Below are 16,113 nucleotides of genomic sequence, written 5' to 3'. Positions count from 1 at the left end.
TTAAAAATGGATCTTGACTTTATCGTACTGCTTACAGTATTATTGGTTGTACACAGTGCACAAGGACAAGAGGATTGTCACAGAACTGCCGCCTATAACTATTACTTTGTTACTTGGTCACATCAGTGTTCGTACATTATCTCTAACGGTGGCGGTGCCGATTGGACTGGTTTCAGCTGTGGTCCAGACTACGAGTGCTGCGAGAATGCATGCTGTAAAAGGAAGTACGTATACAAGTCATCAAATGCAATCTGCTAACATGTCATACCAAATGCCTAATATAAAAAAACTGTACTGTTTCATTTTTAACAAGGAACTCATTTGCTTGTTCATTTTTAAGTATGTCTGCCAACAATTATATATCATTTATCGTGGATGGAATGAAAACTGCAGGTCATATAAGGCAGTTATTAAAACTATAGTTACATTGATACTGAATGCAAGACGGATACAATTCCTACAATTATGTTTTCATTAGACAATTACTTTGCATTTGTTACTTTGGTATTAAATCAGATAGCTCATATACGTGTGACCTCTAAAACTCTACCACTATTAAAACTTTTAAAAAGAACAATCTCAAGTGACGTGGTCTAGTTTTCTAATTTCCTGCTGACAGTGAATCCGTGCCGCAAAATCGCATTAAACAAGCAAACTTATCCAGCACAGGTTTTCTCTCTTTGTCTCTAAATCCTGATTGAACCTTTATTATTGGTAATTAATCTACCAATGGCTTTGGAGATACACCTAGAATTGCTCACAAACGTTGGACACTCACAACGCTATAGATATATGATGCTAACCAGATTAAATTACGAGTCATTTTATTATTTTTGTATTCAGTCGTTGAGTTGCCCTCATACTGTTTGCTATCAAGTCTGTGTATGAGTCGTGGTGGTTGATAGATTCGACCGCCGGACTCGTGATTTAAAGATGGCTGTCCCAATCCTACCTTCGAATCAGCCACACTCTGATACCGTCGTGTCTCCTCCATTAGGTAAGCTACTTCGCTCCAATGGCATCGGCACTACTATAAATAGCATTCTTGAGTGCCGAAAAACACCAATGCAACGTACTTGAAGGCAAGGACTATATCTCACTGCATACAAGACGGTATCACATTGTTATTTACATTATATAACATTGTAACTATCATCAGAGCCGGCGCTACCATATATGCAAGCTAGGCAGCCGCCTAGGGCGCTGATTTCAGGGGGCGCATTTCTCCAAATCAACAACAGTTTTGAAAAATAAATAAATAAATTTCAGTTTTATTGAGGGTCGTATTTTATCCTGGTTTATTTCATACAGGGACAAATAATCGGGTAGATTCAGTCTGACTGAAACACCAGGCTGACCGGAACAAGCAAAATGAGTGAGCGAAAATCGCGCGTATACGAAACTTTCAGGACGTAATTACGTTCGCGTGTTTTTATAGGCCACGAGTTTTTCCGTGGATTCACGCGTATACGAAACCTTCAGTTTGCCGCGAAAACCAAATTGAGGGGGGTAACTCCTTATTTTAATGGTATAAACAAGGAAATAAATGTCCTGTGTGGGGTGTGCTTCAGGAACTTGACAGGAAGAAAGGTCTTGGAGCATTTGGTAAGTTTTGTATCATCATTTTGACCCTGTTAAACTGTCCAAGTACTGTAAATTGCAGACTTATTTTGTCAAGCGTTTCACTGGTTAATAAAAGTCAGTAGCCAGAGAAAAGCCTGTCACAAGTACATGTATTGTGCTTAGCGAAGTTAGCGATGCCAAAATGATCATCTAATGATTTAGCTGAATTGGTTAAAAGCGTTGCTGAGGAAAAGGCACGCAAAGTGAGATTTTGAATTGTCTTTCTGTCTGCATTCTTCCCTCAGCCAAATTTGGTTTCAAGTGTATTCGTATTGAGTGTCTGTTCAACTGTCCATTATGCTGTTAGTTCATCACTAATGTCTATCTTAATGTTTGTTTATTCTTGTCTTAATTTTGCAAATAAAATAGTATCAAGTAGTGCTTTTTGGGGGATGTACGGACATTTGAGCACAGAGGGTCTGTGCTCAAATGTTGAATTATTTTTAAAAAAATTTTATTGTTTATAAATTTTGAAATTGATATTTTCCTGGGGGGGGGGGGAGGGCGCCTCAATCTAACCTTGCCTAGGGCGCCAGATAGTCTGGCGCCGGCCCTGACTATCATGTAGTTATTTCCAATCATTGCAGCTCTGCGATCATATTATAAATACACACACATAAATCATAAGCGAATATAAATTTTTCCAGAGCACATGATCCAGCAAGGGATTGTTTAAGATAATAGGGATATCTAAACTTTCTGAATAAAAGTGCGCTAAACAAAAAAGTTATCTATTAGCGAACAATACGTAAGTGCCGCCTTTCAAAGTACTCCCCTTGCAACTCAACCTATTTTTCCAGTCTGATTATAGAATTACTGATTGCCGTTTTGTATTCCTGTTTTGTATGTTGTTCTTTCACTGGAAAACTGCACGTCCTAGCTCCATAGCGACGTTCAAGTTGTCCTTCCCTCAGCGAATCTTTGATAACGGGATTGAGCCAAAATTCGCTTGAAGCTAAAATAACGTCTGCATAAACGATTTGGCAAAGTTTGGATACTGTGCTTTTTCAGTAAGTCTGTCAATACGGCAGATTTATGAGCCAGTCTTTGTCATGGAGTAGATAAATACCTCACCTACTAATGCACGGATGAGTGGTTCGGTAGCGTTCCACAAAGTTTGGCAACACTTTGGAGGCATATAAAGTCAAATGACAAAATGCACAGTTAGGAAGAGGTGCGTGGACGTCTGGGTCTTCTGCAATAAACAAACCTCTAGTGGCCTAAGTGGTTAGAGCGTCCGCCTCGGATGAGGGAGGTCGCTGGTTCGAATTCCTGTCGAATCATACCAAAGATTTATAAACATTGTGCTAGCAGCTCCCTTGCCTTGCGTTCGGAATTAAGAGGCTAGTGTTAGTACTTGTCGGTTTGGTGTCAGAATAATGTAACTGGGTTGGACATGATGGTAGATGTCTGCGGCATGGTGCCCCAGTGCTAGACATCACTATAAATTGCCCACTGCATACATCGTAGTGATATGACTAATATTGTTAATCCTGAGTTAAAAGTATGGTAAAACACAAACACACGCATCAAGAATCGACACAACAACTACTTCGAGTATTTTGTGATATCTGCTAATTATTTCTCAGCTAAACTTAATTATATTCTCATTGGTCGAGCTAAACTTAATTATATTCTCATTGGTCGGGCTCAAGAAAGTAGATCCATACTTTACCACCTGTGACAACCTCATTTAAAATTCTCTCGTTATACTTTTCATATGGCGAACAGATGTTTATTGTTTTAACTCGAGTCTGTGTTTGATCAAACGTCGACTTATAAGATACTCATTTTGCACTAACGTTTTTCATTCTTTGATATATTAAAAACTGCTGAATAATTAATGCTCGTAATAAAAAAATATCTTCCACTTTGTATTAAACATCTTCATTAATTAGCCTCTTCAAAGCAGCCACTTCCTGCTCAGAAATCTCAAATAATGGTCTTCCAGGAAAGTAGTCATGTTCCATGGATTATCGACTATATTAAAAATCGTAGGACATGGCAGAGAATTGCATCCGCAATCTGTACTCAGTTCAGTCTTGATATTAGTCGAATAGCACTATACTAGTGTCAATAGTACTATATTAGTTCAAATAGTACTATATTAGTGCCTATAGTACTATACTAGTGCCAATAGTACTATACTAGTGCAAATAGTATTATACTAGTGCAAATAGTACTATAATATTGCCAATAGTATTATAATATTGCCAATATTACTACACTAGTGGTCTAAGGTTGACATTGCCCGGGGTGGGAGTGGGAGACAAGCGCCCCAATCCTCCAAAATGCCCCATACGGCCTGCGTCTCTTACTGCCTCTGTCAACTAAAATCCAGCTCCTGGCCTTCGCGAGTGGCTTAGATTTGAAGCCCGGCAGACCATGTTTTCTACTAACAGGAGAAGGGGTGAAGGCGGCCCACTGGCGCCTTAAAACCAGTTGCTTCGGGTAGATGGGACTCGTAAACCTTGGATGGTAGCTCATCTAGGAGAAGGAAAACTCCGATTCCAAACCTCTGCTGCCTTGTGGCTATACCCACTCATGGGAAAGGCTAAGGGAGTAAACCCCGACAGAAAATCCGGAGATGGAGTCCCTAAGGCGGTATGACATTGACTTCAACGTCATTCCTGGCAACTCCTGCGACGCCGTTGGTGCCAAGCTGTATCGGCATTCGTCGTTCCCTTGGGCACACCAGCTGCGTGGAGAGGGGGGATCTGCTGCATGGGCAACAGCTGATTCTCCATACCACCCTGCCCAGGCTTCATAGCTCCACTGGAGAGGACACTCCAGCGTCGTCGTACGGCGTCGGCACAACACGAGAAGTAGCAGTTTACCGGTTCTAAGTCAAAGCTCGATTGGCTTAGAGCTTGGCGCCAGGGGTTACTTCTGACGGTGGGAGAGATCATCAGGTCTCACTGGACAGCTACCGCCCGCCTCAAGCTGGGCAGCCCCCAGTCAGTAAGGTGCTGCCCGCCATGGCCTGCCTGCTTCACTGGGTGCGTGGAGCTTAGAGAACCATCTCGACAAGTGGGCCACAAAACTCTGCACCAGGAAAGACTAAAAGAAGAAATAAAAAGACTCCAACTCTTCGTTTTGCAACCTGGAACATCAGGACCATGTGTCCTGGATTGACCACTGACCTACAGCAGATCGACGATGCACGGAAGACTGCCGTCATTGACAGAGAACTCTCCCGACTGAACATCGACATTGCCTGCCTCCAGGAGACCCGACTGGCTGACAGCGGCACCATCAGGGAAGCCAATTACACATTCTTTTGGCAGGGGAAGCCCTTGGATGAACCTAGGCATCATGGTGTAGGCTTTGCCGTCAAGAACACGCTAATCGCCTTCATTGAACCTCCATCATCAGGTACTGAGAGAATCCTTGCCCTCCGGTTGTCAACATCCTTAGGCCCGGTCAACATCTTCAGTGTGTACGCTCCAACCCTCTACTCCACCTACGAGGAGAAAGACAAGTTTTATGAGGCTCTGGATCAGGCAATATCTAGTATCCCCAACAATGAAAGCCTTTACTTACTAGGAGACTTCAATGCTAGAGTGGGAGCTGACCATGAGGCCTGGTCCACCTGTCTCGGCTTTTACGGAAGGGGAAAGATCAACGAGAATGGTCAGCGACTGCTGGAGATGTGCTGCTCCCACAGCCTATGTGTGACAAACACTTTCTTCAAATGCAAGGAGATCCACCAGGTGTCGTGGAGACACCAACGTTCACGCCACTGGCACCAGCTAGACCTCGTCATCACCAGGCGTGCAGAACTGGCCAGTGTCCTCCTTACCCGCAGCTACCACAGTGCCGATTGTGACACGGACCATTCCCTCGTGGCCAGCAAGGTGCGAATATTACCCAAGAAGCTGCACCACGCCAAGAAGAAGGGTCACCCACGTATCAACACCTGCTGTGCAAGCAACCCAGAGAAAACACAGCAGTTCATCAGCAAACTGAAGGAAGCCCTCACCAAAGTGACACCTGATGACACCATTGATTCCAAGTGGTCCCATATCCGTGACTCTGTGTACAATTCAGCCATCACAGCTTACGGGAAGAGGGAGCGAAAGAATGTCGACTGGTATGAGGCAAACTGGGAGGAGATGGAGCCCGTGACTGAGGCAAAGGGGAAAGCCCTCCTGGCATACAAGGCTGCACCTAGCCCCAGAACACTACAAGCCCTCAGGATTGCAAGGAATAATGCCCAGAAGACCGCCCGCCGCTGTGCCAACACCTACTGGCTGAACCTTTGCAACAGTATACAGACAGCTGCTGACACCGGGGATACAAGAGGAATGTATGAGGGTATCAAACAAGCAACAGGCCCCCCCAGCTACAAGACCGCCCCCCTCAAGTCCAAGACGGGCGAAGTCATCACAGACCAGGGGAAACAACTGCAGCGATGGGTTGAGCACTATCTCGAGCTATATGCAACCCAAAACAATGTCACTGGAACTGCCCTGGACGCCATTCCAGACCTGCCTGTCATGGAGGAGCTAGACACACAGCCCACCCTGGAAGAGCTCGGAAAAACCATCGATTGCCTTGCCTGTGGGAAGGCTCCCGGAAGCGACGGCATTCCGCCTGAAGTCCTCAAGAGCGGAAAACCAGCACTGCTCCAGCCCCTACACACACTCCTCTGCCTTTGCTGGGAACAGGGATACATCCCACAGGACATGCGTGATGCCAACATCGTCACTTTGTACAAAAACAAAGGAGACCGTAGTGACTGCAACAACTATCGGGGCATCTCCCTCCTCAGCATCGTCGGAAAGGCCTTCGCCCGTGTTGCCTTTGCACGCTTGCAGATCCTAGCCTCCCGCGTCTACCCAGAATCCCAGTGTGGATTTCGAACCGGCAGGTCAACTGTAGACATGATCTTCTCACTACGTCAGCTGCAGGAGAAGTGTCGCGATCAGCGGATGCCCCTCTACGTTGCCTTCATAGACCTGACGAAGGCGTTTGACATGGTTAGTCGGAGTGGACTCTTCAGACTTCTGCAGAAGATCGGCTGCCCCCCACGTCTGCTTGCTGTCATTATGTCGTTCCACGAGAACATGCACAGCACAGTGTGCTTCAATGGCGCAACATCTGAAGCATTCCCAGTCATTAGCGGAGTCAAACAAGGCTGTGTCCTTGCACCGACGCTCTTTGCCATCGTCTTCTCCATGCTTCTCCAGTACGCATTCAAGGACTTCAGCGATGGAGTGTACATCCATACCAGGGCTGACGGCAAGCTGTTCAACATCGCCCGTCTCCGTGCTAAGACTAAAGTCACAGAGGTACTCATCCGTGAATTGCTCTTTGCCGACGATGCAGCCTTGACATCATACACGGAAGATGGACTTCAGCAGCTGGTATGCTGCCTCTCCCATGCATGTAAGGAATTTGGACTGACCATCAGTTTGAAGAAAACAAATGTCATGGCACAGGACACAGACTCCCCTCCCTCTGTCTCCATCGATGGGTACAATTTGGAAGTTGTCGAGAACTTCACATACCTCGGGTCTAACATCTCCAGCTCACTCTCCATTGATTCTGAGGTGGGCGGCAGGATTGCCAAGGCAGCAGCAGTGATGGCCAGACTTAACCAGAGGGTCTGGAACAACCCCAACCTCACAGAGAAGACCAAACTGCGTGTCTACCAAGCGTGCGTGCTCAGCTCACTTCTCTACAGCAGCGAAACATGGACCACCTATGCAAGACACGAGAGGAAACTCAACAGCTTCCACCTGAGATGTCTGCGGCGCATTCTGCACATCCAGTGGCAGGACAAAGTAGCCAACACAGAGGTTCTAGAACGCGCCAACATGAACAGCATGTTCTCCATACTCAGCGAGAGGCGCCTTCGCTGGCTCGGCCATGTCAAGAGAATGGACCCAGGTCGCATTCCCAAGGACCTGTTATATGGGGAGTTAGCAGAAGGTGCACGACCAACTGGACGACCACATCTGCGCTACAAAGATGTTTGCAAGAAGGATATGAAGACAGCAAACATCAATGTCAACGACTGGGAGAGCTGTGCAAACAACCGTTCCAGCTGGCGTCTAGCTGTCAGGCAGGGAGTTCAAAACGCAGAGGAAAAGAGAAGAATAAAGCAAGCTGAAAAGAGAGCTAAAAAGAAGGATAAGCAAAAGCGTACTTTGGAGCTATGCCATCGTCTCTCGTAGACGGACGGATGCCAAGAGTATTATAATATTGCCAATATTACTACACTAGTGCAAATAGTACTATACTAGTGTCAATAGTACTATAATATTGCCAATAGTACTATACTAGTGCCAATAGTACTATGCTAGTGCCAATAGTACTATACTAGTGCCAATAATACTATAATATTGCCAATAGTACTTAGCTAGTGCTGATAGTACTATACTAGTGCTAATAGTACTATACTAGTGCCAGTAGTAATATACTAGTGCCAAAGGTACTATACTAGCGCCAATATTTTGCAGCATGCTCTTGACACAAAACAAAATTGCTCTCCTGCTCCAACATTTTGTAACATCACGATAAATTACCTATATATCTGTGTGAGTCTGGCGTACTAAACGTGCATCGGCACATCATTTTATAGAATGTTACTTTGTCTGTTGATCAGCATAATGTTTTTCAATCTTTATAGAAACAAAAATGTTCTTAGAAAATATTCAGAATTTTTCAACTACCCCTCGTAAATGCAACTAGCCAAATCCATTTAACAATTAGTGTTTGAATAGTTCGCTTAAATAATATCAATTTCGTTGGATTGGAAGAAAAACACTGATTTTCTATCAATTGATCATTTACGGTTTATGTCATGAGTCATTTTTTGTCATGAATAAAAGTATAAAATAATTTTAAAAAATCAACTTTAAAAAATGTCAATATTTCAGTTCGGAGACGATTCCATCTGATATGGAGACTGTTGGCGTGGTGTTGTCAGCAACGGCCATGTTTACGGTTATCATCCTGGCACTTCTGATTTTTGGAGCAACGTTCTGCAACAGCAAAGAAGGTAATGTATATGTACAGCACTTGTTGATATTGAAAAGATGCAGTAGAGTACATCAGGTAGTTGAAGGCCGCCCAGCATTTCTCTACGTAGTTGGTATCAGAGTCTGTGGTTTTCAGCTGGCTTGTTAGAGCTTCAGACAGAGCTTGCTCAGTGTTGCAGACCTTCAGCCTGGAGACATTGAATCGCTTTGGGACTCTAATTTAATGTGGACGTCTGGAAGGATGAATTTTAAGATTCATCTTGGAAATCAGTCGCCTTTGGTATATCCAGCAGTCAGCACCACACATGGCCTTTGTCACGCGGCCTGTCATTCCCACAGATTAAGATGTAGTCGATCAGATCCCAATGTTTATGCAGTGGGTGCATTCAAGTTGTTTTTTTACGGTTAGGCAGACGGAACAGCGCTTGTGGTCAGGAAATCATATGTTGCGCACATCCTCAAGAGCAGATGTCCATTACTGTTGCAGTTTCCAATACCATCTCTACCAATAACTCCCTTCCACGAGATGTGGTCCGTGCCAACTCTAACGTTACAATCACCAAGAATGGTCAGCTTGTTTGACTTTGATACCGAAGCCATCAGAGATTCCAGATCTTGGTATAACTTGTCTTTGGCTTCGTCCGAGTTGGTCATGGTTGGTGCATAAGCACTAAAGAGTGTGGCTTGCTTTTTTCCATGTAATGGTAGCTTCAGCATTATTAGCCGATCATTAATTCCTTTTGGTAAGATGGAGAGTTTATTCACTAAACTCGACTTGACGGCGAAACCAACGCCAGACTCACGATGTTCATCGGTGCCACGTCCACTCCAGAAAAATGTGTATCCAGCTCCACCTTCAGTTAACTGGCCCTCGTTGGCCAAGCCAGTTTAACTCAGGGCTGCTATATCTATTTTGTAGCGAGCAAGTACTCTTGCAATCACGACAGTTCTTCTCTCCGGTCTGTCAACCTCTACACGATCCAATAGAGTGTGTATGTTCCACGCACCAAGAGTGAATGGAACCTTTCGAGTTTTCTTTGTGTTTCGACCGCAAGAATGGGATTCCCTCCAGCCGCGGTAAGCTGGTCGGGTAGTTGAAACATGCTATTTTTAGGGCATCTTTTCTAGCCCCTTCCTGGGGCTATGGAGGTAAGCAGGGCTATCCTAAAGATGTCTGCTTAGTCGTCAGAAGGCTGACGAGATCCATTTCTGTTTCTGATCGATGGAAGACGACCCTATGGCCTGATCCGCATGTATGCAGGTCCGCCACTACAGCTGCCAGTGCATCCACGCCTGCCGCGTAGCAGCTCACCCATCTCCTCAGGACTTGGGCAAGGATGATGTTGATGATGATGGTATGAATGACATGTGCGTGAATTGGAATAAACTGGGGAAGAATTGCGCTGAGTCAGCCTCACTCTCATCCAGGCCCCACATTCTCCAGTGGCAAAATGTAGTCAAGACGGCTGTAATGGAGACTGAATGCAGTGGATGGCCAAGGCGTTCTACATGTCTTGCCGTGCTTTTAGCACTCCACAACGCTTTGCTGGGTCAACCTTCGTGCCCGTTGACCAGCTGGTGATTCCTCCGCGCAGTCCGCCGGATCCAGTCTTCACATGCAATGAGTGACAATCCCTAACTCACCGAGGGTTTGAGACCCGTCGGTTACCCTCAACTTGGTGTAGCCGACCAGTCTGAGCCGTTGCCCGTGGTGTGGCCACTGGGCATGCTACAGCTTCTTGGAGCGCCAAGTGGGGACCAAAGGTGGACTAGCTACCCTCAAGACAGTACGACTGCTATACCCACCAGAGGTACTACCCTACCATGAGCGCCCCTTACATCACAAACAGGTTTAACTGGTATTGTATGGGTGGCACCGGAGAGAGAGAGAGAGAGAGAGAGAGAGAGAGAGGTGGAATTAAAGAAGGTGAAGTATCAAATGTGCCTAGATATGGAAATATTAGTTTCCAATAAAGTAAGACAAGATATAGTTCCTTACTGGGAAATGAAAGAAGTTCCAAAAGTGACACAGCCAATATGTTGACATTAATGTACTCCAGTGATACAAGCACTAACCTTCATACGTGTGTTCTTTTGAATCGTCGGAATGAACGAGTTTGATACGTACTCATTAAAAAATTATACTTTCCGATGCAAAAAAAGATATAATTGCGGTTTTGTATCTATCACGTGTCCCGCTTTTGCGTTTTCTAAATATTTTTAGCATTACGATTTGAATGAAGTTCAGAACGAATTGAGATTTAAAATTATTTTTGTAAGGTTTTATAATGTATCTATTTAAATCTTTTAGGGTTAAGTTGATTTTTGAGATGTTTCATTCGTATGTCTGTATGGGATATACTTTAATGTCTTCGGTAACGTCCACGCTTCAGTTAATTGAACTTTGTATAAATCATGCTGAATTGCATTCGTACTGTAAAGCTCAAATATTTTAAAGGCTATACTATTTTGGTTCACACGAATGCCGAACAAAGCAACATTTATTATCAAAGGTTTCATGCCTCAAGGCTGAAAACTGCTTCACTCATACAATTTGAAATGGTATTGGTTAATATTTAACGAAAGAAGGAAAGGAGGAGAAAACGCAATGGCAACTGAAAAGGCAACTTGGTCCATTGTTACTGACATAACGTACTTCACCCTATTCACATGAATTTACGTGGAGTCATATTCTGACTCTGACAAGTAATATTTTCTTCATGATCTTAATAATTCCCTTTTGTAGTTATATTGTTTCAATCTAATCATGCAAGCAATACTCTGACATTGTTTCTTTACAGATGAGAGTAAATTGTTCAGCAAAGGAAAGAATTAGAGAAGAGAAGAAGAGCCTTTTATGTTTTTGCTTAATCTTTTGCTAAGAAAGCTTGTGCATACAATGCATATACCCATCGCCCATGACGTATTCAAAGTTGTGTATCCTAAAATGTTTCAGTTACTTTGTATCAATGTTGGATTTTTTCGTAATGTACGTATATATGCGAATATGTAAAATCATCACTATTCATCAGATTTGTATACATTAATCTGTCTCCTAGAGGTCCTTATTAACTTTTGAATTACTGACGTTTATAAGGTTCCTTCATTTTTATTTTCTTTCTTTATCTCTATTTTAATTTCTTTCGTTCCTTCTTTGTTTTGTTTTGTTTTATTTTTTTATTTCTTTTGTTGCGTCTCAAGAAAACAACATCCTCACAGATACCGTCGTTTTAAAATGATTCTCTAATTTAGGCTGCTATTAAAGGAATGGATAGAAGCTTTGGGCAATATTTAATGTAGGATCGTAGAAGAAGCAATGAAATTGCAAACAATACGCATGGAAATTCGACCCCTTTATACATATTATATCATAGTCTGTTGAGACGAATAATTTTACCCAGCCTTGACCTTTGTAACAAGTCGCACTGAATTCTTTATTTCATTTAAAAACAACTAATGACGCCTTTTATTCGTTATGCCAGGCAAGTGTCATCTGATAGGCTAAGTCAGTAAAAGGTGATCGGTAGAAAGAATGTAATGCAAATGTGAAACGGAATAAAGTAATACTCATAATTATCACGTTCGGTAAAAGGGTTGAATTGCTAATGTAAAGTGGAGTAAAATAATGAATCTTATGTAACCAAAGATCACTCACGATTCTGTAGACATGACTCCCACTTAGATTTAAAGTGTGGGGCAATTTTTAATTATCATTCTTATTGTGTGTGTGTGTGTGTGAATATGTCTGCATTCATTCATAAGCTTAAAAAATTATTAGTAAATCTTTAGATCAATGTATGGTTGCTTATCTGTAGTCAAAGGGGACATGCAGAGGAGATAAGCATTTTTTGGAGGTTACGAAAATTTAAGATTAGACAGTCACCATTGAAAGATGAGATAATTTATTGTTGAATTTGACGTGCTGTATTTAATGTTGAATTTGACGTGCTGTATTTATTGTCGAATATGTAGTGCTGCATTTAATGTTGAATGTGACGTGTTGTGTTTAATGTTGAATGTGACATGCTGCATTTAATGTTGAATGTGACATGCTGCATTTAATGTTGAATGTGACGTGCTGTATTTGTTGTTGAATGTGACGTGCTGTATTTAATGTTGAATGTGACGTGTTGTGTTTAATGTTTATTCAGGTTTTCAATTTTTGTGGTGGTCAGTTTAATAATATTATCAAGGTGGCTTGTATCGTCCATTCAAGCATAATGTTGCTTATAAATAGTTGTGTAGTGGCACTAAAACATGTATCGGAAAAATCCAAATTTCACATAATAGCCGAGATCTTTATTATTAATTGCTATATAATCAGAATTAAATTTGATTACCATAGATATATCCCTTATGTACAATAAACTTACACAATTTATTTTGAATGTGACATGCTGTACTTAATGTTGAATTTTGACGTGCTGTATTTATTGTAGAATGTGAAGTGCTATATTTAATGTTGAATGTGACGTGCTATATTTAATGTTGAATGTGACGTGCTATATTTAATGTCGAATGTGACGTGCTGTATTTAATGTTTATTCAGTTTTCAATTCTTGTGGAGGTCAGGTTACTAATATCATCAAGGTATTGTGTATCGTCCATTCAAACATAATGTTACTTATAAATATTTGTGTAATTTCACAAAATTAATTTATCGAAAAAATCCAAATTTCGAAGAATATCCGGCACTTTTTTAATATTAACAATCATACAATCAGAATTTAATTTGATTCCCATAAATATATCCCTTATGAACAATAAACTTAAACAATTTATTTTGAATCTGACGTGCTGTATTTATTGTTGAATGTGAGGTGCTGTATTTGATGCTGAATGCGACGTTCTGTATTTAATTTTATATGTGACGTGCTTTTAATATTGAATGTGACGTGCTGTGTTAAATTTTGAATGTGACGTGCTTTGTTCAATATTTATTCAGGTTTTAAATTCTTGTGGAGGTCACTTTACTAATATTATAAAGGTGTTGTGTATCGTCCATTCAAACATAATGTTACTTATAAAAATTGTATCGAAAAAAATCCGAACTTTGAATAAAAGTCGGAATTTTATTACTAACATTTATACGATCAGAATTTAATTTGATTCCCATATATATATATATATATATATATATATATATATATATATATATATATATATATATATATATATATATATATATATATATATATATATATTCCTTATGTACAATAAACTCACACAAATTATAGCAAGTGATAAGACTTTTCAAAACAAGCAAGACCATAGATAGTAACAAAAGAGGGGCATAAGTCAGGTCAGAGAGATCTTTTCGGTTGAGCATCCCATCTCTACTTCCACTATGTATTTACCGTGGACAATAAAATCGTTTCATACAGAATTGTTGTACTCTAGTTGAAAAAGGAAACATGTCGGGTATGCTGAGACTATGGGATATGAATTACTGACTAATGAAATATGAATTACTGACTAATGGGTTTTGTTTACAAGTTATATATTTTGTTTGCCTTCTCCACAAAATTCATGGGGTTATGCAAAATGTTTATAATTGCTAAATCTCACTTGTATCGTAAATCAAAGAATATATGCGAAAGGAATAAACATAGCCAACAATAAATACTAATGGTGTTTGTATTGTGTTATGTTGCACACAAACACATGAAAGACTATAGTGCCTCGTCCATGGGAGTAAACTGGCTTCCCAGAGAGAAGCAGATTTCCTGGCCCAATACGCCCATATCTTCAATCAGTGACCTCTGTCTTACAAGTCCGGCAATCCTCTCCATCCCACCTCCCCCCATACGCCATTAAGTCATTTCTCATATCACAGTTACCTCTACGTGATGAATGCATGCATTAATGCTCGTGTGTGTGTGTGTGTGTGTGTGTGTGTGTTTTTGGTAGCTATATAGGTATATGTTATTTTGGTAACCAGAGGTATGTGTTGGGTAAGCACGTAGGTATGAATTATTTTGTGTAACCATAGGTATGTATGTTGGTAACCATTGACGAATGTGTGTTGGAAACCATAGAGATACATGATTGGTAACTGCACATATATGTGTATGTTTGTTAGCCACATAGGGATGTCTGTGGTTGGTAACTCCAGATGTAACAAATGAAATATTCAGCACATTTTTAATTTATGTTCCTCTTCCAATATTCCAAGCCATAGGTAACATATTCTGAGCATATTATATGTACCATATTTCGCTGATAATAAGCATATTATGCGTGGCGGCAATCCCGCCCAAAGATAATATGATTTTTGCAATATTTTCATCTAATATTTGGTGGACGAGAGGAGGTGTCTTCTTGCCAACAACTAACCTCACTGCGAGAGAGAAAAAATGACAGAGCTTCTAGTAGTCCATCTTTCAAATCACCATGACAAACCAGTCATTGGTAATTACCAACGAAGAAACTCGGGTTCCAATGTTCCTCCAAGTTATGTAAATGTTGATGCCTCTTCTCTAACATCGCATATAACCTATTCTCAATAACCGTAAACGGCACATTACAAGTTTGTCCCATGTTTAATATTCCTCTTCAAAGGCACAATTGTGGAATAGCTGACTCTATAAATTAATAAACTTGGAAGGCACTTTTGTGGATTGGCTGATTACATAGATGACTCCTCTTGGAAGGCACTAGTGAGGAATGGCTGATTCTACAGAATATTCGTCTTGAAAGACACTAGTGGGGATCGGCTGACACTTTTCGTATTCCTCTTGGAATATACTAGTGAGGATCGGCTGAGCTTACAAAATATTCCTCTTGGAAGGCACTATTGGGAAATAGCTGACTCTTCAGAATATTCTTCGTGGAAGACACTTTTGGGGATTTGCTGACTCTGCATAATATTTCGTTTTGAAGGCACTAGTGGGGAATGGCTATCTCTATAGATGATTCCTCTTGGAAGGCACTAGTTGGGAATGGCTGATTCTACAGAATATTCCTCATTGAAGACGCTAGTGAGGAATGGCTGGTTCTATAGATGACTCCTCTTGGAACGCACTAGTGAGAATGGCTGATTCTAAAGAATATTCCTCTTGAAGGCACTATTGGAGATTGGCTGACTCTGCAGAATATTTGTCTTTGAAAGCACTAGCAGGAAATGGCTGACTCTATAGATGATTCCTCTTGTAAGGCACAAGTGAGGAATGGCTAATGCTACAGAATATTCCTCTTGGAAGGCACTAGTGAGGAATGGCTGATTCTACAGAATATTCCTCTTGAAAGGCACTAGTCGGGATTGGCTGAGTCTTTAGGTTATTTCTTTTGGAAGGCTCTAGTTGTGAATGGCTTACTCTACATAATATTTCTCTTGGAAGGCACTAATGTGGATTGGCTGACTCTATATACTATTCCGTTAGGAAGGCGCTAGTAGGGAATGACTGATTCTATAGATGATTTCTCTTGGAAGGCACTAGTGAGGAATGGCTGACTCTGTAGAAGATACCTCTTGGAAGGCACTAGTGGAAATGGCTGACTC

The 16,113-nt window shown here is 41.5% G+C and overlaps 1 protein-coding gene across 1 annotated transcript; it reads left to right on the top strand.

Moving 5' to 3' along the window:
- The first annotated feature begins 3 nt into the window (after positions 1-3).
- Positions 4-14,237, top strand: LOC149800457 (uncharacterized). Its single transcript, XM_089960085.1, has 3 exons — positions 4-224; positions 8,511-8,632; positions 11,414-14,237. The coding sequence occupies exons 1-3, from the start codon at positions 7-9 to the stop codon at positions 11,446-11,448; spliced, it is 375 nt and encodes a 124-aa protein (XP_089816211.1). The 5' UTR covers positions 4-6; the 3' UTR covers positions 11,449-14,237.
- Positions 14,238-16,113: the final 1,876 nt, after the last annotated feature.

The sequence above is a fragment of the Sinohyriopsis cumingii genome, chromosome 5 (genome assembly GCF_028554795.1).
Source record: "Sinohyriopsis cumingii isolate HCF-2022 chromosome 5, ASM2855479v2, whole genome shotgun sequence".
NCBI classification, from domain to species: Eukaryota; Metazoa; Mollusca; class Bivalvia; order Unionida; family Unionidae; genus Sinohyriopsis; species Sinohyriopsis cumingii.
This window is presented reverse-complemented; position numbering and strand designations above follow the sequence as displayed.